Consider the following 20,628-nt stretch of genomic DNA (forward strand, 5'->3'; position numbering starts at 1 on the left):
CTTCCATCCAGCCTAATTGTTTCTTTCTGTAAAGCTTGCTATAAAACTTCATCCAGTATCTCATTACAGTTCTTGTTCAAATTGTCATTTTCTCGAGTTTAGCCAATATTTACATATGCTACTATTCAAACATTTTACTTGAATATTTTGTAAATCTTTTACGAATGCATTAGATTTACAACACTGTCCTCAAAATAAAGATAGTTGGGTATTGCTGACTTAATTTTTCTACCTCAAGAGGTCTTTTATGCATTTTCTTCCAAACTTTTAATTATTCTTTTCTTTAATTTTTGTTTCTAAATCTTGCATACTACTGAGATCTTGCTAACCAGCTTGTAGTGATCTGGGAAACTCCCTGCAATCTTTCTTAAAAATATAGGTACATTATTTGCCTTTCTCCATCTTATGGCATAATTTATTGGTTCATTCTTTTTATTTAAAGTGATGTAAATGAGCAAATCAGCATGCAGTTTGTCTATTAGTTTGTTCAGCGTTATGACAAGAAAATTTTCCCCATAGTTGGAATATTTATGCTCTCTGAGTATTGCTTTCACTTTCAGTGAAAATTGTAGTCTGATCTGCACTGACCCTTTCTGTCTACAGAAACTGGACTTTATTCATCTAGAGGAATTCTATTAGTTAAGTGAAGTCTGGAGATAACACCAAATGATTATGTGATTTAGCATCACCCTGTTTTCTCTTCTGCTACCACAGATATGTGTTCAGGTCTGAGGTGCCATCCCTGCTAGAACTGGGAACAGTAGAGACTCCTTTATTTTTGTGAGAAATTTGAACCTGGAGCTTCGCTTGAAGATGTCTGAAAGCTTCATTTAATATTGTTTGCCAGGACATTCAGTGCCACTGTCAGAAAATTCCGTGTCCATGTATTGATTCAAGCAGTCATTGTACACCCTCTTTCTCTTCTAGATTGATAAGCATTTTTGAGTTTTTAAAAACTACATTTCTGTAAGTTTGTAAGCTCAAGTCAGCAAAATTAGCCTCGTTCCACAGTTGGAAAGGAACTCAAATACATTAAAAAAATCTTAATATAAGTTGTGTATACAAATGGGCCTTTACCAATTGAGTTAGACTTTTTGGTTTTACTTGTGATGATGTTGAAGTATTGTGCAGTCAGGAAAAATCTGCTGCTGCCTTCAATTTTCCTTGATGCAGATTATGGAGTCTTGCTGACCATGCCTTGATAGCTCGTTGTAATATGGAAGAAGCGGTGCGGAGTGTCTCTTTCAGTCCTGATGGATCACAGTTAGCACTTGGAATGAAGGATGGCTCCTTCATTGTTCTTCGAGTAAGGTGAGAAAATCTTACATTCATTTCTCATGTTAGCAGTTTGGGTTTTTTCCCCTGAGTAACTCAAGATCATATTATAAAGTCTTTTATTCCTATATGAAGAAAAAAAAAAAATCACTGGGTATTCTATCAGAAACAAAGAGTAAATATTGAGCATATGCTTCCATAATATCACCTGGTGTTTTACAAGGTGGTAGTTTGGCAATGAGGAGAAAACTTACACTTTATTTAATTCAAAATATTAGTGCCTAGTAATAGTGTTGATAAAATTTAAGATTTTCAAGTTTGGCTTTTTTTTCATTATTCATTCTGAAATTATACAGATATTTTGTGAAATGAAATGTATATAACAGAGATAACGCAGTTTTGAGGGGGATCTTCTTGCTTATATGGTTCATTTCCTGTCATACACAAGAATGGATACCAGGCAAAATAATTGGTGATTGAAAGACATTTTTAAGCATTTGTAAGATATATGTGAGTTCTGCTTTTCATATTAGATGACAAGCCTTTTTATGCATGAGTGCACCTTATGCAGTAGGCGTTTTCTGTCTGGAATACTGTTATGGAAGACACACAGAAGCAGGTAAAACATAAAAGTTTCATAGAGTGAAATGGCCAAACAAAATAGTGTGATTTCAAAACACAGAAGGTATTTTAATTGATATTTGGAAGAGTTTACCACTTCCTTAACATTACTCCATATGTTTGGTAAGCATATATTTAAAGTACTTTGAACTACTAGCTGATAGGAGGGAAAAGCCTGTAATCTATGAAAGATCTGTGAAAATCCCTGTAATGTAGTGCTTTAATGACTTTAACAAAACTTAAGTCATCTCTTCATATTAATTTAAAATCCTTTTCAAAGACTAGTGTTTTTCTAAAGAAGTTAATCGTCTTTGTCTCACAGTAATCTTGCCTTTGCTAATTTGTCTGATTCCTAACATTAGGAATCATGAATCAGTTGGTGGAGACTGATAACGATAAACCCAGCAATATTCCTGAAGGAGTAGCCATGCCCTCGTGTAAGGCCCTGAATGCAATTGCTTCTCCATCTGTTCCTTTTCTGCAACAGATCCTCTGACAGGGGGACAAATCTGCAGCCTGAGGTCTAGGAAAACTGGACGATGGCAATGTGTTTTGTTGGCATTTTTTTGAGTCGTCCACTGACCAACATGACTCTGTTTTCCTTTTTCTTGGCCATGATGGATCTGGTTCTAGGAAATAACCCAGAGAATTAGCTGCTTTTCTCAGTAGCAATATTTACCACTATGGAATAGCTATGTTACCAGTTCTCAGTGACAAGGCAGAGCTAAGAATAATTTTTTTTTCCAAAACACTTTTTGAAGGAAAAAAAGGGCTACGAATAAATAAGCATTTTCCTAACAAAATTTCTACTGTTATTGATATCTTGGAGTTTCACCATTATATGATAAATTTTTAACAAAATTATAGTTAATTTTTTTAAGATCCTGATCATCTGTAATATTAACCTTTCCATTTGTATTGACATCTCCCAGAAATCTCTGTCTTCAGTTACGGATGATTCTTCTTTCAGGACTCTGCTTTTAACAGTACTGTGTAACAGCATTTTTAAGACGTGTTAACAAAATTTATTGGCTTTTAAGTAAATTTGAGTATTTTAATAAATTGGACGCTACTAGCAATAATTAATTAAAGTAGAAATCAGGAAAAATATATTAAAAGCTTAAAATGGAGAGTAACAGAAGCATGACATCTGCAGAAGACTCTTCCTCACAAAATTTCCTTATAGCTCAAATGTATAATCTGGTAAGGACTGTCTTTGTAAATAGAAGATTAATGGCACTGAGACTTGGCTCATTGTTCAGTCAACTCGGGGAGATTTTTTTTTTTTAATTTAGTTTTAATTCTTTCCTCATAGCCAAAGAATTTGGGGAAACCTACACGCAAAAATTTTGTCTGCATTCACTAGAATTGCAGTTTTTGGTTTCTTAACTAGATAGGAAAGGGGTTTATATCAGTGTAATTTGGATAGGGAAGAATTGAATATTTTTTTTAAAACTAGATTGTATAGCTGTCTTCATTTTTTTTCCAAAACCACAAACAAGGTATTGTCACTTCTGTTTTTCCACTGGTGGGTGATGGTGGTGGTGGTGCTGGAACCCCCAAAGCTTTAGCTAACAGGTTATGGCATGTGGGATTAGTCATATCTACTTTACCAGTCTAATTGTTAGCCTCTAATCTAGCCTGTTTGCCTGTTTCCCCAAAAGAGTCAGTGTGGAGAAACAGGTATCTCCCAAAGGCCATTTCAACATGGTCTTGTGAGAGACAGGGTAATCACTCTTCAGATGGAACTATTTTTTTCCATTGTCTATATTAAAAAAAAAAAAAAAAAAAAAAGTCTGGTCTAGTTGAGACAAGACAATAACTATTTTACAGCTAAAATTAGGTGAACGGAATGAAGAGTATCATTGACAGTTAAAGTTGTTTCTCTCTTTTGTTTCAGAAGTATGCTTGTAACCAATGGAATCAATAGGAACATCTCAAAAAAAAGGATTTTTTTTTTTTCGTGAAATCTGCTCTCTGTTGTACAAATTATTCAGTGCATCTATCCTCATCTTTATCTTAAATATTTGTGGATTGCATGTTCACAAGTTTACAGTTCACATTTTCACTATTGGTTCTTGCAGAGACATGACAGAGGTAGTTCATATTAAAGACCGAAAAGAAGTAATCCATGAAATGAAATTTTCACCAGATGGCTCTTACCTTGCTGTGGGTTCTAACGATGGCCCAGTGGATATCTATGCGGTTGCTCAGCGATACAAAAAAATAGGAGAATGTAACAAATCTTCTAGTTTTATAACTCATATTGACTGGTCTGTGGATAGTAAATACTTGCAAACCAATGATGGTGCAGGAGAGAGACTGTTCTACAAGATGCCCTGTAAGTTTACAAGTGACTTACATTATGAACAAGTAAACTTCAGTGTTGATTTGAAGAGAACAACAAAAATATGATATAAATAGTACATCTGCAAGCAGAGTTTCTTGACTGGAACTTATATGAATATCTAACGTTTTTCCACTTTTGATGTTTTTAGCGTGTTTCTGTGCAGCTGCATTAGAACTTGTATGATGTGTGTTGTTATCAAATTCCGCAAATGTAAGATTATACTAATTTAAAGTAAAAATGTGAATCTTTATAATTTATTGAGATTAAAAGACTAATCCCAAGAAGAATACACAGATAAATGTGATTAAAAGAAATGGAGTTTACTGAAAAAATAAATGATTAAACAGATTATTCACTTGCATGTTTTCAGCTGGGAAGCATCTAACTAGCAAAGATGAGATCAAAGGACTTCACTGGGCCTCATGGACCTGTGTGGTAGGATCTGAAGTGAATGGAATTTGGCCAAAATATACAAACATTACAGATGTCAACTCTGTGGATGGAAATTACAACAGCTCAGTGCTAGTGACTGGAGATGATTTTGGGCTGCTTAAATTATTCAGATTCCCATGCCTAAAGAAAGGTAAGATAGTATTTTGTATTTCTAAAGAATGAAATATTTACTTTGTACCGTATCAGTATATTTTCTAATGGTGGCTTTTGATTCTTGTGTATAATTCAGATTAGCGTGTGCACATTTCATGTTATTTCCTGCCAATGCGGATGTACTCAGAACTGCGAAGAATGTAGAGTTTAACATGTGCTTATTCTGAATTTACATTTTCAGAAACTAATTCAGTAAGACTTTACGTCACATCAAAATTGTATCAGCACCAGATGCACTACTATAACTCATCCACCTTTATGCCAGTAACAATTTCAGAAACTTCAGCAGGGTTTCACTGTCTGTTTAGCATGTGTCAGTGTAGCGCTCTGTGGACTACTTGTTTCATACCTGTAGCAGGCTTTTAACATAGATTGTTTCCTCAGTATTTGCACTGTACCACACATAAAGCCAACAAAACCAAATAAAACAAGGTTTCATCTTTCCATCCTCTTCAGTGTTTAATTTGATATCATATCGCTATATTTTCTAACAGTGAATTTGAATTTATGTTCATAGTACAATACATAATACACGTGTATAATTCACATTAGCAGTAATGACCATAAAGGTGAAAATTATCTGATACTTCCTGCCAAGATTTAAGTACTTTTCTGAAAACTGAAGTGAACGTATCATTCATATTGTTTTATGCCATTTATTTTTGTATCGTAATTACTTTCAGTGTCAGAATATCAGAAGAGGCATTTAAGTATTTTTTTGTTTTCAGTTTTCATAAGAGCGTTTAGACTGTGTTTCCAATAAAAGCCTAACTTTATTAGTTACATACTTCTTTATTACATACCAACAGTTCTATTTTTCTTCTTTAGGAGCTAAATTTAGAAAATACGTTGGCCATTCAGCACATGTAACCAACGTCCGTTGGTCCCATGATTTTCAGTGGGTTTTAAGTACAGGAGGTGCTGATCACTCTGTTTTTCAGTGGCGATTTATTCCAGAAGGGATAACAAATGGCATCCTTGAAACATCTCCACAAGGTAAAAATGATGACCTCTTTCTGAAGTATTTGTTAAATGAAATCAACATAGAATGCAGCACTGGTGGAAAAGCTTTTATTGAATTAACAGAAAATATTTTAATTTCCTGGAATTACATATACTCAACATGTTTGGGACATGTTACTTTTCATAGACAACCATTTGTTTCATGCAAGGTACGTTAAAAACTCTTCTGCAGTCTGTAATATTGTGTGTTTAGGAAGACACAAGTAGTATTTGTCGAAGAGTCTGAAAAAAGACATTTAGAGGGAGGTTACTAGATCAATTTAAATTTTTTAAATTAGCCGTCTAATTTGCATTCAGAAGTCTGACTTCACGTGTTGAAGTGGTTAATTTTCTTTTTTAGATTTTTTTTTTTTCTTGAAAACTGGATTCCCTTCAGCAAAAGGGCAAAACTTCACACAATTCGATGAAATACCTGTTTCAGAAAATCTTTTTAAATACAGACAATGATCACAGTGAAAGTTTTTATTTACCATTTCTGTATGTTTTCACTCTAACGCTCGTTAAGAAAACAGTATTCTCTCAGATGATGGAAATGTACCAGTAACTACTCAGTTATTCTGCTTCCCTCTGCCACCTTCTTGCCCCAGGCATTGAAAAAGGAGGAACAGAAATGAAAGCTGACACATTCAGTCAGCCCCTATGATTTTTACAAGCTGTTTAAGCTTCCAAAGTTCTTGAATACTGCTTTGCACATAGTCTAAATTATATAAAAACATCACGTACTATTTTCTTGTCATTAAATGCGTTCAATATATTGATTTATTTATTTTTTTTATGCAGAGGGTGGCGTTGATTCCTACAGTGAAGAATCAGATTCAGATTTGTCTGATGTGCCAGAGTTAGATTCTGACATTGAGCAGGAAGCTCAAATCAACTATGATCGCCAGGTGTGTAAAAACAAACAAACAAACAAAACCACAAACAAAACCACCCACAAACCACCCCCCACAAAAAAAACCAAACAAAAAAACCCCACACAAACCAACACACTGTGCCCATTACAGACCATCTATCATGACTATTCAGTAAAAATAACTAAAAGAAATTTGCAGCTAGTTCATCAGACTAAGAAGATTGTTTTGACAGTATTCAGCTGATTACACAACGAATATACATAAAAACAGAGCTTACTTTAGCTGGAGATGAGAATTTAAAGGGGTTTGGAGAAAAAGCATCGATGTATGTACTGGTATATGTTAGAATAAAGAATATATCTTAAAAAGCACAAATTTGAACATGAGAGCTTATTGATATCCCTATTCTCATGATAAGTATTAGAGAAGACTTTTCAGTCCTATCAAATTTAGAATCCCAATTTGTAGAATACAGTTCAGGGGGTATATAAAACAGGGGGTTTGTATGACTTGCATATTCAAAGCAGAACACTCTTAATGAGTATGAAGCCTGTATAATACATTCATTCGTGACAGATTCTTTTTTTATTGCCAAGGGCAACAACGTCCAAGAATTAAAATTGTCCCAGTTTATGGGAATCAAGTAAAACTGGTCTCTAATAATCACTTAATACTCTTTGGTTTTTACATTCAGTACGTTGTGGGATAAATTAAGGTAGATTGCTTCCATGCAATCAGAAAACAAATCAAATAAATATTCTTTACTGATGTTTTTTTTTTCAGGAATGGTAGTATGCCATTCCACTCTTTAGCCTGATCTTTCAGTGTTGATTTATGCTGTCACTATGGGCTTCCTGCTGATCAGGATTGTTGCCTGGACTTGGTTATGGTCACCAAATCTGCTGTGCTCATGTCACTCGGACACTGTGGGACTGCACCCCTCTCTGTGAGGGCACTCTCTTGGCTGGCCTTGTTACCATGCTCAGCTCTTGGCTCCTTGTCTTTTACAAAACGGGTTTACCTTGCTGCTCTTTGACGTGAGGTTTCATCCAACCTGCATCATAACAATTTGCACCCACACTACTCTATTAGGAAACATTATTCAAATCACAAAGTTATGTGAAGTTTATAAAATGCCATCATAAACCATAGCTTTGCCCTTTTTAGGTGCGTGGATTATGATTACACATTTCTGCAGGACTTCTACTTCATTTAGTGTATGGGATATTTAGTTCTTACCTAACAAGAAACTATTCAATCCTTTTTCATTCATCAGGCCATTTCATGGCTGCCTTTACTGCCCATGGCTTGAACATGTCTCTGAAGACAGAATTATTTTCCTTGTCGTTCTTTCCATTCCATTCATGATATCGAGTGCTTTGCAAACACTGATCCTAATAACAGAATGTAGTGTGGAAGGATGCTGTTATCCTTGTTTTGAAGGAAAGGAAACATTAACATCAAATTCTGCTGTCTTCTGACTTTCACTTTTATTTAAAAATAGCTGGGACATGATTTTCTTGAGCTGTTGTCACTGTGAATAAAATATTTCTTGTCACCTTGTCCTATTACCTTATAGTTGCAATGGTGAAAGGTCAGAATTTCCTTAGACCAGAACTGGGATCTTGTACTAAGTGTGAAAAATACACAATAGGCTTCGTTCAAGTTGGTTTGAGTGTTTTGATGGCTGACATAGAGCTGCTTTCTAGAATGTGGAAGGGTCAGCTCTAATATTCCATGCTTTAGCCAAGGACTGTCCTTTGTCTTTTCACCTCACTTTCTAGGTTCTGTAATAAATTACACAGGTCCTTCTGACAACAACTTATTTTACCTCTTTATTACAGAGATCGATCGTGCTTGCTAAATGAAACAAAGGTTTTGTCAAATTTTATCCCTTCCTGCTCTTTTACTCCAAGTCTCACTGGAGTGCTTGTCCCGTCTTCCTCCTCCTCTCCTCCTTCTCATTTTCCGTCTGTATTCAAATCAGACAGCATCCTCCTCCACACTGTCTATGTGTCAAAAAGGACTTCTGCGTTTGAAAACTAAAAGTGAAAAAATAGTTGTAGGCAGTTAAACAGCAATATTCCAGACAGGTTAATGCATGAAAAAACTAGAAGGAACTTAAAATAGAATCTTGTACAGGAAGTGCGAGACAACACAAGCATAAGCTGCACTTTACATTTTGTTAAAGGAAATAATTTACAAAAGCATGTGGAAACAAAAACATTAATCTTATTTTGAGAATTTGGTTTGGGTTTTTTTTTAGTGTTATGGATGAAGTAGTATAGAGGATTCTAGATTTTGAGATGCATAAGAAAATTATGTTCCTATATTCTGCTTTATTGGTAGAATTCACTGAGGAGGAAAAGTAAATGGATGAGAACACTCAGGATAAAGTAGAAGACATACGAGTGACAGACACACTGTGTTAAGGCTCTGCTTGCCTACCATTTCAAAAGCTCAGCTCATTATATGAAGACCTTTCTTGTAAAAATCCAGTACTCCATCTTTGCAGTCAGGTAGCTTTCCATGGGAATGGCAATTTCATTGTCCTTTTGCAAACTCCAAGAAATGTAGGCACAGAAAACAAACAATAAAGCTGTATTTCAGTATTATAATGGGTTTTGTTTGGTGCTGGAGCTTTGAATGTGCTTCAGACGTCTTTAGCAGGTCCACAGAGATTCAACATTTCTGAAATGTATAGTATTTTGTGTCTTTAGTGTATTTATAGAGCTGTAATTCTACTTTGGGGTTCTGGACACATTGGCAAATCACTTAAGTGCTGTTGATTACTATATATTTCACCATAATCCCTGGAGAGAATTAATTCATTATGTTCAGCTTTGAGTATGTACACTGAAGCATATTTGAAGTTAAAAGATGCTCAAGGAGTTCCAGTCAATGTTTAAATTTGTTTTCACTAAATGACACTGGAATCTTCTAGAAAAAATACACTTTGCTGCTGCTACTCTAGACTTGGGCCACTCGCATGTCACGGGACTTCATTGTCTGGAAAACGTTTATTATTATCTGAAGTTCTGTAGGGAGCAATAGTGACTTACTCTGTGTTGTAACTACTGAACATCACATTAACATATATTAAATTTAATACTTAAAAGAAAGTCATTTTCATTCATATATACAAATATTTGGAAAACTGGAGATGTGCAATTAACTATAACAATTATTCTTCAGGTTTACAAAGAAGACCTACCTCAGCTGAAACAGCAAAGTAAAGAGAAAAACCATTCTGTGCCCTTCCTTAAAAGAGAGCGAGCGCCTGAGGACAGTTTAAAGTTGCAGTTTATACATGGGTAGAGTAATATTAGATAATACTTGTGCTTTCTGATTGTTAAAACATCCTAGCAGTGTTAATCATTTTGCATCAGAGCATCTAGCAAAGCATTTTTCAGTGCTTATCCAAATTAATTTATTTGTCATTATTACTGTGGGTAATTTTTGGAATATCAGACATAGATTTTTCTTTTTTTCAGTTGTGTTTGTTGAGGAACAGGAGAAGGTTGTAATACTGTAGCCATATAATAAATAATACATCAGCATTGCATTTTATAAAATTACCTTTTAAACCAGCAGTTGACTACACCTTGTGTTTCCTGGAGCAAAGGTTCTCTGTTAAGTTGATTGTGATAGCTGCGATGCCTGATAGATTTCCGCTTGAATCAAATTCCCTGTAAAACTTATCTGAACACAATTCTATGTGAGCTATATATTCTTTTTGTGAAATCAGTACTGATTTGGGAGTTAGGTATAAAGTAAGCCATGGGAAGATTAATGAATGCCTGCTCTTGGTGGGAATAGTCACCCTCTGCCTGTGTGCTGTGATATTTTCGAGCTAAAGTTGATGCTGCAGCTGTACTCTTTTCAAGTTAATGCACAAATTATTTGCACAATTTGTAGCACAAATTACCAGAACAGTTTTGAAACAGAATATAACTTGTTTCGTATTTACTTCAGTTATAGAGGCTATGACTGTCGAAATAACTTGTTCTACACACAAACCGGAGAAGTGGTATATCATGTTGCTGCTGTAGCTGTTGTATATAATAGGCAACAACACACTCAAAGGCTGTATCTTGGTCACGATGATGACATCCTCAGCCTAAGCATTCACCCAGTGAAAGACTATGTTGCTACTGGACAGGTGGGTATTTGGAAGTGATGATCTTGGGAAAACATGGAAATAAATTCTCTTAACAACATATAACTAGGAAAAGTGTCATTCTCTTTGTCCTTCAGTACAGTGTTTACTTCTAAATGTAAGTTGCGTGTTGTTTCCTATATCTCTGCAAAACTGCTGGGGAGTACTGGACTGGAAACTATTTGAGCCTATTATTAAATCCTTCCTGTATAACAGAAAAATTGCCAGTCTTATGCTGCAGCCTTGCAAAAAATCTTGTATTCACTTTGAACCTCTGCTTCCATCTGTAAAATGCAGGAGCTGTATTTTATCTGCATCCTAGCAGGTTTTGGTGTTTCATTAATTGGTCCTAGTATTTTTTGTACTGTAGTAGCACTCAAAAGCCTTACTTAGGTAAAGGCTATTTTATGTCGGGCACTCTACAGATATCTCGTACTAAATATGATGCATTCAGTATAGTAAAATATTCATGTATCATCATAAATTATATCATTAATATGATATTGAATACTAATGTTTTGGAGACTATCTATTGATACTTCTTAAAAGAGAAAATAGATCTTGAAAAAGATAAAATAAGGCAAGTATTTGTTTCATTATTGTTTCAACAATATAGTTTCATTACATTGCCTATTAACTTTTAACCACCAATTTCATTATACACTAATAATTCTTGTTACCTTTTCAAGCAAAAGAAGCATCATCAGTCAAAAGTATTTAAAATAAAATATAATGTGATTTTTGGAGTACTTGGACTTTATGAAATCGATTTTCTTTGTCTTGTTTGATCCTGCCTACCTTCCTTGTACTTACATAGAGGGGTATGTAAAAGTAGTTACCTCTGGATATTTTGAAGATATGATAGTGCTAATTTCTGTTACTGGTGTGCTTTGAACTTCTGCAAGCAGATATTCCAATTAACACTCTGGTTTAGGTTGGAAGAGATGCTGCTATCCATGTTTGGGACACACAGACACTGAAATGTTTATCATTGCTCAAAGGCCAGCATCAAAGAGGAGTGTGTGCGCTGGATTTTTCAGGTAAGCCACAAGTGACATTTATCTAAACAATTGATTAAAAAGCAATCCTTATGATCTTAATTTGAATAGCTAGCCAAAGTCACAGCCAATACAAATTTTACATAAAAGTCTGTTGACAGTTTTGATAAAAATAGTGTGTGTGGTAAAGTCAGTCATGGGCTTTTTCTCAATTGCTCAATAATTGATTTTTTTGATGTCCAATATGTAATACCAAATGTACAGATAGGACTCTGGTGGCTGTCTGCATGATGGTACAGTAATTCAAAAGCAGGCAGAATTGTGACTTAAAGTTTATAAATGAGATGGAAATGTGATCTGTAGGCTCACACAATTCTTCAAATTTGCTAACAATTCCCACGTTTTTCACTGAGTTTGCAGAAGAAATAAATATGACAAACAGTTGTCTGCTGTTTTCCCTACTTGTCTTTCCGAGATGGATGACCTAAGTTGTCTCAGATCTGAAAGGGGAATTCTTGTATTCAGCATTGAAAAACTTCATCCATGTGGTGGTGACTTACATACTTTTGCATCTTTATAAAAGTGCTTACAAATCCATTCTCCCTTTTGCTATTAAGAAAGATTACTTGAGCTGAACTATCCTTTTCTTAATTTGTGTGGTTTTCAACTAAGCATAATTTATTTAATCTTCTCCTCTCTACAAATGTGGTAAGAATTCATTAGGATGTAGATCACATTTATGAGACAGGACTATACGAAGGAAGTTTTACTTCCTCAAAGATAAGTCTGTAGAACTGACTCATATTCCATTATCAGAAGAGGAGCTTTGGTGTTCGTCCAAGAGCTGGAATTCAAATGTGAAATTGCTGATCCAGTGTGACGTGTAACCTAGCTCTGAAACTAGATATGGTACCAGAAGAAAGGATGATCTAATTGACATAGTGTGCATAGATGTTAAAAAACTTCCCATTAAACTCCCTGGTTGAACAAATGTTCATATATTTAGAAAATACTTCGTGGTTTACATTTTAGCAAAAATTAGATTCCTGTACAGATAGTAGTATTGCATGTATTAGAATCCATGTACCTTTATAAAAGCATAAAGAGTAAGCTGGCCACATAATCTGTGGGCATAAACCTGTACAAAAATATTAAAGCTCTTTTTAAAGGTAGCGACCACTGGCATCGTTACAGCCTTGCTTTAGGACCTGATCCTGAAATTGCACATACTGCATTCCTTACTGGCTTTAGTTAAGATTCTTGGCATAGAGAGGAGGAGATAGCTGTGCAAATATGCACCTTGCTAAGGGATCAGAGGGCTACTTCGGTCTACTTTGTAGGGAGTTTTCACTCTGTTGGGAATAGATATCTCTGAATTAGATTCAGGTCACGCTACTTGAAGCTTAAAGAAAGAAACCTAAAACTCCAAAGATAAGTTTTTTGGCTATACTTGATCTGGTGACTGACTCTATACTACTCGTTCCCTCTGCCCTTGCTCACTAACGCATCTGCTATTGGCCATGACTGAAAATGGTGTACTGGGCTGTATCACTTTTGTAGGACTATTCTGATGACATTGTGATTCGAAGATTATAATTGCATTCCTGCAATGATTGGTTGTGCCCTCTGGTGGCTAATTTAACATCTATAATTTTGAATATTAATCAAGAGTGTATAGCCCATGTTAATGCACAAAACCTACTCTTTCAGGTAAATAAAATTTCAATTATATTCTTACTAATAAAATTTTGTCAACCACATTCCATTTACATAATTGAGTTACCCCTAAAAACAATTATTGTCATCAAAATATAAAATATATCTCTTTCTTCAATAATACGTATTACATAATGCATATTTTACTTTTCTATCAGCTATCTTCATATCACATTGTCTTACTAAAACTATTATAGAATGGTTCTTATTGTCTCCTTTGCTTTTCTTTCCTTTCTCATTAACTTTTTGTGTCTTCTTTTCTGTGCCTTTATTTTTTCTTTTTAATTTTAGTAAACTCAGTTTTGGTTTCCTATCCTGTTTTTCACCTTCATTCCTCCCTGCCTTCTTAAGCTCCCTCCATCTGGGCCTGTTTCATTCACTTGGGAACTCTTTCCCTCTTTCTGTAATTCTCCTTCTCCTCCTTGACTTGCTTCTCATAGAACTTTGTTGCTAAATACAGTGAGCTTAGTGTAGCTGTGAGGATCTGTTCAGCCGTGTGAACTTTGAAGTAGTTCTAATGAAGCAGTTTATACCAGTGGTGCTCTTTCTATTCTTGACATCAAATATGCTTAAGCACAGGGTCCCTAACATCTGTTAACGTCTACAAGAGGTAACACTCTCAAATCATTGCTTTCATTCACTCTTTTGGCTATCTCACCAGTTCTCTACTTCCTCCACTCTTAATTTTTCTTCAGTTAAAAAAAAAAATCAGGTAATCAGTTCCTGCTACAACCTATAAAGTTCAATTCTCTTATCATACTCTTCAGCAATTATGCTTTAGTATTTAAAAAATTTTCAAAATTTCATGACAGTAGTTTGTCTCTAGAAGTTTGTTAACAATGGTCTTGTTTATCATTATTTCGTATACACAGCAAGGATGCTGAGGTACTCTTGAATTATGTATGATATCCTGTTCTTGCTCTTCTTCCTATCATTATCAGTAGTGCTGTGACTTTCCTGAAGTGGAAGAGATGATAGCCAGCAGTTAATTTTAGCCTTACAATTTTCTATCATATTTATAGTTTCATTACATTGCCTATTAACTTTTAACCACCAATTTAATTAAACACTAATGATTCTTGTCACCTTTTCAAGCAAAAGAAGCATCACCAGATCAAAAGTATTTAAAAGATAGTGTGGCTTTTGGAGTACTTGAACTTTACGAAATCGATTTTCTTTGTCTTGTTTGATTCTACCTACCTTCCTTGTACTTACATACAGCAGTGTTTTGTGTCTGCCTTTGGGAAAGGTCAATGGTTAGATAAGGAATACAAATATAAAAAACCTAAAATAGATCAGACATACAAACATAATAGAAGATAATGAAGTCAAAAGAATCCTTTTCTAGAAAAGAATAGCCTGTCTTGTAATCATCCAGTTAAAAATTAAGCAGAAAAATCTTGTTGTGACCTATAACGCAACCTGTTCTGTCTCTGATAAGGGTGAGGCCATATTTGAAGTTAGTTAAGAAGAGGAAGGCTAGGCCATGGATTAGGAGGGTGCTCTCTGAAATCTATGGATTCCATACTGTTGTGTCATCACCCAGTAGGTATCCATTTTGGTGCTATGTATTACGATACAAATCCTCCTTGTGGATAAAACTTTCAGCAGGTGTAGACTTCTGTCATTGTAAGAGGTTGAGTCTTAGTTGGTTTGTCTAATTCTTAGGCAGTCTGCTTTAGGAACTGAAGGCCATTGGTGAGTCTGAACCCTAGTGTCTCAAAGTATTAGTTCCTTTTTTGCTTTGTTTATAATACATTATTTGAAATTCAGGTTACAATGTATTTGTTGTGTTCATCACCTGTTATATTTTCAGCTAAAGCCTTAGCAGCTTTAACATTAAGTGTTGCTTCTGTACAGCTGATGGAAAATGTTTGGCATCTGTTGGGCTAGATGATAATCATGCCATTGTGTTTTGGGATTGGAAAAAAGGAGAAAAGCTAGCGACAACGAGGTAAGAATACATCTCTGTATAAATGTGCCCTGTGATTACATTTTTCCAAATAACGTCATCCACACGTATTACTTTGTAGGGAAAAACAGAACACCTCTCTAAAAACAGAATGGTGTTTCAGAGCAACTATATTCAGGTTAAAAACCTTGGCATCTACACCTTAGTGTTTGGAAATCCTGTGAACTATTTCTGTCGAGAGTTCCCTAGCCTTTTTGGTAGAGTAGCTACATTGATGTTATAGCTCATTTTGTGATTTTCAAGTTAAGTTAATATTTTGTCCCAATTTTATTTCCTGATTCATGGCAGAAGTCATATTCTCCTTTATGCATTAGACGATATGCTGGGTTCTATCAGTGTACATATGCAGTATGTTTCACTTTTCTGAAAAGAAAAAAGTGTTCCCTCTAATATAAATAAATTTTTCAAGGTCTACTGATCTTGCCTTCCGAGTCAGCTTTTTCTGAGGTATTTGCTCTTTGCAATTAGTAACAGAAAGCTTAGCTAATAACCCTATAGCAAAAAAGCTTTTGCAATTGCTTGAAGGGACCAATGTTGGGAGGAGGATTGGATTATGGCTCATGTATTTGCTTTTTTTCTTCTAAAATACTGAATTGCAACATTTTATTTATACTAAACTTAGTTGTACTTGTTAGAAGAATCAAACTGTTTGAGAACCTGGTTTCTGTCAAACATACCTCTGAAGTCAAGATACTAGAATTGTGTAGAATTCATGTAAGCATGGACTTGCATATCAGAAAGGCAAGGAGTTCATTTCATATGCTGTCTGCAACCATGTAACATCTAGCATTGGTCAGTGGAAATTATTAGTATAACTGCAAAAAAGTGCCTGTGAAAGATAACTTATGTAAGTATTACGCTGTTGTAAGGTGATATGTTCCAGAAGAAATAAGATTTTCTCCTGGCAGCACTAGCTGTTAGTAGTATACTATTACTGAATAAATGTTTTGATCCAAGTGTGTGTGTACCATAACCTGTATTAGCTATATAATTTTGTCTCATATCCAGTTTATTAGGCAGCAAGATTTTAAATCCTATTTAAAATTTGTGATGTAAAGCTTACTTAGCAACAGTGTTGTCTGTGTTGTAAAACATTACATTTGTTTTCCAAATTTATTGTTTATTCTTTATACCTATTTTTTGTGACTTCTTTTTGCTTAATCTTTTTAGGATGATTTGTTTCAGCATGACTTCTCAGGTTTCTTGTCACAATATTCAGAATGTACTCTTATTTGTTTGTTTTAATTACTCACTAGATAAATTACACAGATTGTTTCCCTGCCTTGGCTCTACAATCTTCTGTCTAGTTTCATTAAAATCCTTATTGAGTAAGCATACACTGTTAGAATCAAAACATGCCTGAGCTGCTTTCACTAGATTCTCATGCCTTATAGGCTGATGCAGTGCTGGTCCTATTTGATCCTAGTGTTTTGTATTAGTGGACTCCAATCCCTAAGGGAGCTGAGGGGGACATTGTCAAATTTATTTACAATCTAAATCAGTGAACATAATGCTCTTTTACTTTCTTCATTCTGTAAGAGCAAATGTCCTGTGCTAGTCATTTGGAACGCAAGGACACAAGAACTACACGGGCTTGTATATGTGGTTTGGTCTGACCATTGCAGGAAATTGGGGTGGAAACGTAGACCATAGGGTCTGTATCTCATGTGTCAGCACTGTTCATCCTGTCACACAGGCAGATGTACTCTTGTCATTTTACAGGGACACCTGCGCTGGGATGCAATTAGTTTGATTTTGGACTCATGGCAGTACATTTTGCCTGTGTGATAGATGCTTCCAGAAGAAGCAGTATAACTGGCCTGAACTGAAAGGCTGGGCATCATTATAGAAAGCAGAGGAGCAGGAGCAGGAGGAATCGCAAGGAGATGTACTTCAGATGTCAAAGGTGTAAAGGGCTGAGTTTCGTCTAGACTGATTCACCAGAGGAAAATACTGAAACCAAGAGGGATATCATAACCATATGATTTTTCAGATCTGCTAAACCTGTCAGATGAAAGTGACATTATCATAGTACAAAAGCTGAAAATTCATATTGAAAAGCTAGTGGGTTTTGCTTTCGGTGTTTCATAAAACACCAAAATAGAAGTAATTACTGCTTTGCATCTGGGAATATTTTTTGCAATAGTGAAACTTAAACTTACAAGTTCCCATATATACATACTCCAACAAGAATAGCTTTAATTACCTGAGAACTAAATTTCAAGGTGTATATGCTGCTGAATGAACTGTTTCCTAAATTATAATTTTATAATTTGTTATGAAACTTCTAGTGGAAGGTGTCCCTGCCCATGGCAGGGGGGTTGGAACTAGATGATCTTTAAGGTCCCTTCCAACCCAAACCATTCTGTGATTATTTTATTTTTCCTCTTGAAGCATAGGTTAAAGACTGCCTCGTTTTTAAATATTTATTAATTGAGTTCTTATCCATTCAAATATTTATGCTGCCCTTTATAGCTTTTCTTAATTGCATTGACCTTTGTTGCCTGCTTCTTCACTATGATTTAACTGAACTGAAATTCTAGTGGGAGACAATTTCTATTCACCACATTCCTGTAGTCTAATTCCTATACGGTGTATGCTCAAGAACACTCTGCCAACTCTATGGGTCAGAATTCTGAGCCTAAATTCTTGCAGATTAGAAATAAGGCGCTCTACTTTTTATTAGATAGGCTAATGATGGTGGAGATAATGTAGACTTAGCCTTTGTCACTCATCTGCCAATCCTCATAGTGTTATAGATCCATACTGTTGTATTTGCACCAAGAGTCATGGTGATTAGATTCTCATTGTTAAAGACTCTGTTTGATTAGTCCAATATGATGAAATGCGTATTTAAAACAAATTAATTTGACATGTCAATTCAACCTTAACCATGTTTTTTAACCTTTATTTTTATTGCAGGGGCCATAAAGATAAAATATTTGTAGTGAAGTGTAATCCACATCATATAGACAAACTAGTCACAGCTGGGATGAAGCACATCAAATTTTGGCAGCAAACAGGTACTGTCTTGAATATTTTGTATTTAACTTATTTGAGCATGGCTATCTTTTTAATACAAGGACATCATGTTCTCAGTTTAAGAATTTATTTTTAAAGCAATTTTATAGTTACAAAAATACGAAAGGGGTCAAAATCTACCTCTGAATCAGCAAGTGTCACAATCGTCCTTTCTCTTTGGAAATAATTTCCAGCTAATTGTTTTTTAACTCTGGTCATACTATTAAGGATTTGTCCTGAACAAGCATCCTTGGCTCTGAGAAAACATGCGGTCCTGTAATTCACTTAGGCAGATTATGACCTTTATTGTGAAAATGCCAGCTGGTAGCTAAGAATCTTAGGTGCCTCTGGTACACTACTAAAACCAGTAGTGTTTGCACTATGGGTACTGATGTAGCACTTGAGCAGCCCTTCCATTTCAAGATAGAGCCGTTTTTTAGTCATCAGAGATGGCTTCCAGAGGGGGAAGCGCATGTTTCAAAGTGCCAGACTGGAAAGATAGGTTTAAGGATCGATCTTAAAATATGCGCCTGGGCAAACAAAAATAAAGAACTAGGTATTTTGCAGAATTCACTTAGAGTATTTTGTAATTTATCCATTAGGCTAAAAATCATGATGTCATATCTCAAGAATCAAGGTGGTTTGTTTTTTTTTTTTTTGTATGACACAGGAATTTTGTTTCCTTTTCTAAATAATGAAAAAATAAAAATGAGTTTTCCATTATTGGAAAACAGGATAGGATCCTGCAAACTAGCAAGCAAAATATTCAGAATGGGAAACAGCTATCAGTCTAGACTGTTCTGTCAAACTGAGGAAGACAGCAAAGTTGATTTCTGACTGAGGATATTTTTTATTCAGGACTGGATTTTTTGTTCTTCACGGCTTTAATTCGTATACACACTACATGAGTACTTGGTAAAAAAGATCTCAGAGAGCATCTTCTGCGTGTAAAGTTCAGCAAAGGTAGGCAGCACAAGGGCAGCTGAAAACAGAACTCAACTCGAAATTAGGTAACTTTAAGAAGTTCCTATAAAGTACTGTACTTTACAGCGTTCAAGTGGTTCAGGTGCTCTCAAATTAAAAATAACGTCTGGGGTTTTTTTCTGTGTTTTTTATGTTTAGGTTATTTTTGTAGTAATTCAATAGGCTTGCATTGCTGTTTGCCAAATTCTATTACAGGAATTTGGATTATGCAGTATCTTACTCGAAGGATAGTCTCTTTTCAACAAAAATGATGTATTTTGAATTAAGATTTGCTCAGGGGAATTGGGAATATCATTCTGGTGTTAACTGAGAAATACATGATGAGTTGATACAAGGACACACCGCTGCCTGTATGATTTTGTAATTGTATGTGTGTTTTTGTCTATAAGCCCTCAATTCCTAGGCACATGTGGCTACTTCTGCTGTCTGAACCAAAGTAAGACTGTGGCAATTTGGCTCTCTGATGGTCAGAAGAGAAGCAAATCCTGCCATTTACTCTGCAAAACTACTGTCAGGTCACCTCTAAAGAGAATAAGCTGGCAGGCTGTTCTGTGCAAAAAATATTGGGCCAGACATTGTATTATCATAGAATCATGGAATAATTTTGGTTGGAAAAGACCTTTAAGATCATCAAGTCCAACCATTATCCTAATACTGACAAACCTACCACTAAATCATGTCCTAAGCACCACATCTATACGTCTTTTGAACACCCCCAGGGATGGTGACTCCACCACCTCCCTGGGCAGCCTGCTCCAATGCCTAACCACTCTTTCAGTAAAGAATTTTTTTTCTAATATCCAGTCTAAATCTCCCCTGGCACAGCCTGAGGCCATTATCTCTTGTCCTGTCATAAGTCACTTGGGAGAAGAGACCAACACCAGCCTCACTACAACTTCCTTTTAGGTCTTCTCTCAGCCTCCAGTTCTCTAGATTAAACAATCCCAGTTCCCTCAGGCGCTCTTCATAAGACATGTTTTCCAGACCCCTCACCGGCTTCGTTGCCCTTCTCTGGACCCACTCCAGCACCTCAATGTCTTCCTTATACT

At 35.4% G+C, this 20,628-nt stretch overlaps 1 protein-coding gene across 3 annotated transcripts in view; it reads left to right on the forward strand.

Moving 5' to 3' along the window:
• Positions 1-20,628, forward strand: part of EML6 (EMAP like 6) — a 117,138-nt gene that overhangs the window by 58,912 nt on the left and 37,598 nt on the right. For all 3 annotated transcript variants that reach the window (XM_086460776.1, XM_086460777.1, XM_009955777.1), the window contains exons 8-17: positions 1,174-1,311; positions 3,981-4,237; positions 4,617-4,829; positions 5,681-5,848; positions 6,656-6,762; positions 9,925-10,043; positions 10,705-10,891; positions 11,823-11,928; positions 15,463-15,556; positions 18,497-18,597. In XM_086460776.1, the coding sequence (XP_086316902.1) occupies positions 1,174-1,311; positions 3,981-4,237; positions 4,617-4,829; positions 5,681-5,848; positions 6,656-6,762; positions 9,925-10,043; positions 10,705-10,891; positions 11,823-11,928; positions 15,463-15,556; positions 18,497-18,597 (1,490 nt within the window). The remainder of the gene's footprint in view (positions 1-1,173; positions 1,312-3,980; positions 4,238-4,616; positions 4,830-5,680; positions 5,849-6,655; positions 6,763-9,924; positions 10,044-10,704; positions 10,892-11,822; positions 11,929-15,462; positions 15,557-18,496; positions 18,598-20,628) is intronic.

The sequence above is a fragment of the Leptosomus discolor genome, chromosome 2, assembly GCF_034619465.1.
Source record: "Leptosomus discolor isolate bLepDis1 chromosome 2, bLepDis1.hap2, whole genome shotgun sequence".
NCBI classification, from domain to species: domain Eukaryota; kingdom Metazoa; phylum Chordata; class Aves; order Leptosomiformes; family Leptosomidae; genus Leptosomus; species Leptosomus discolor.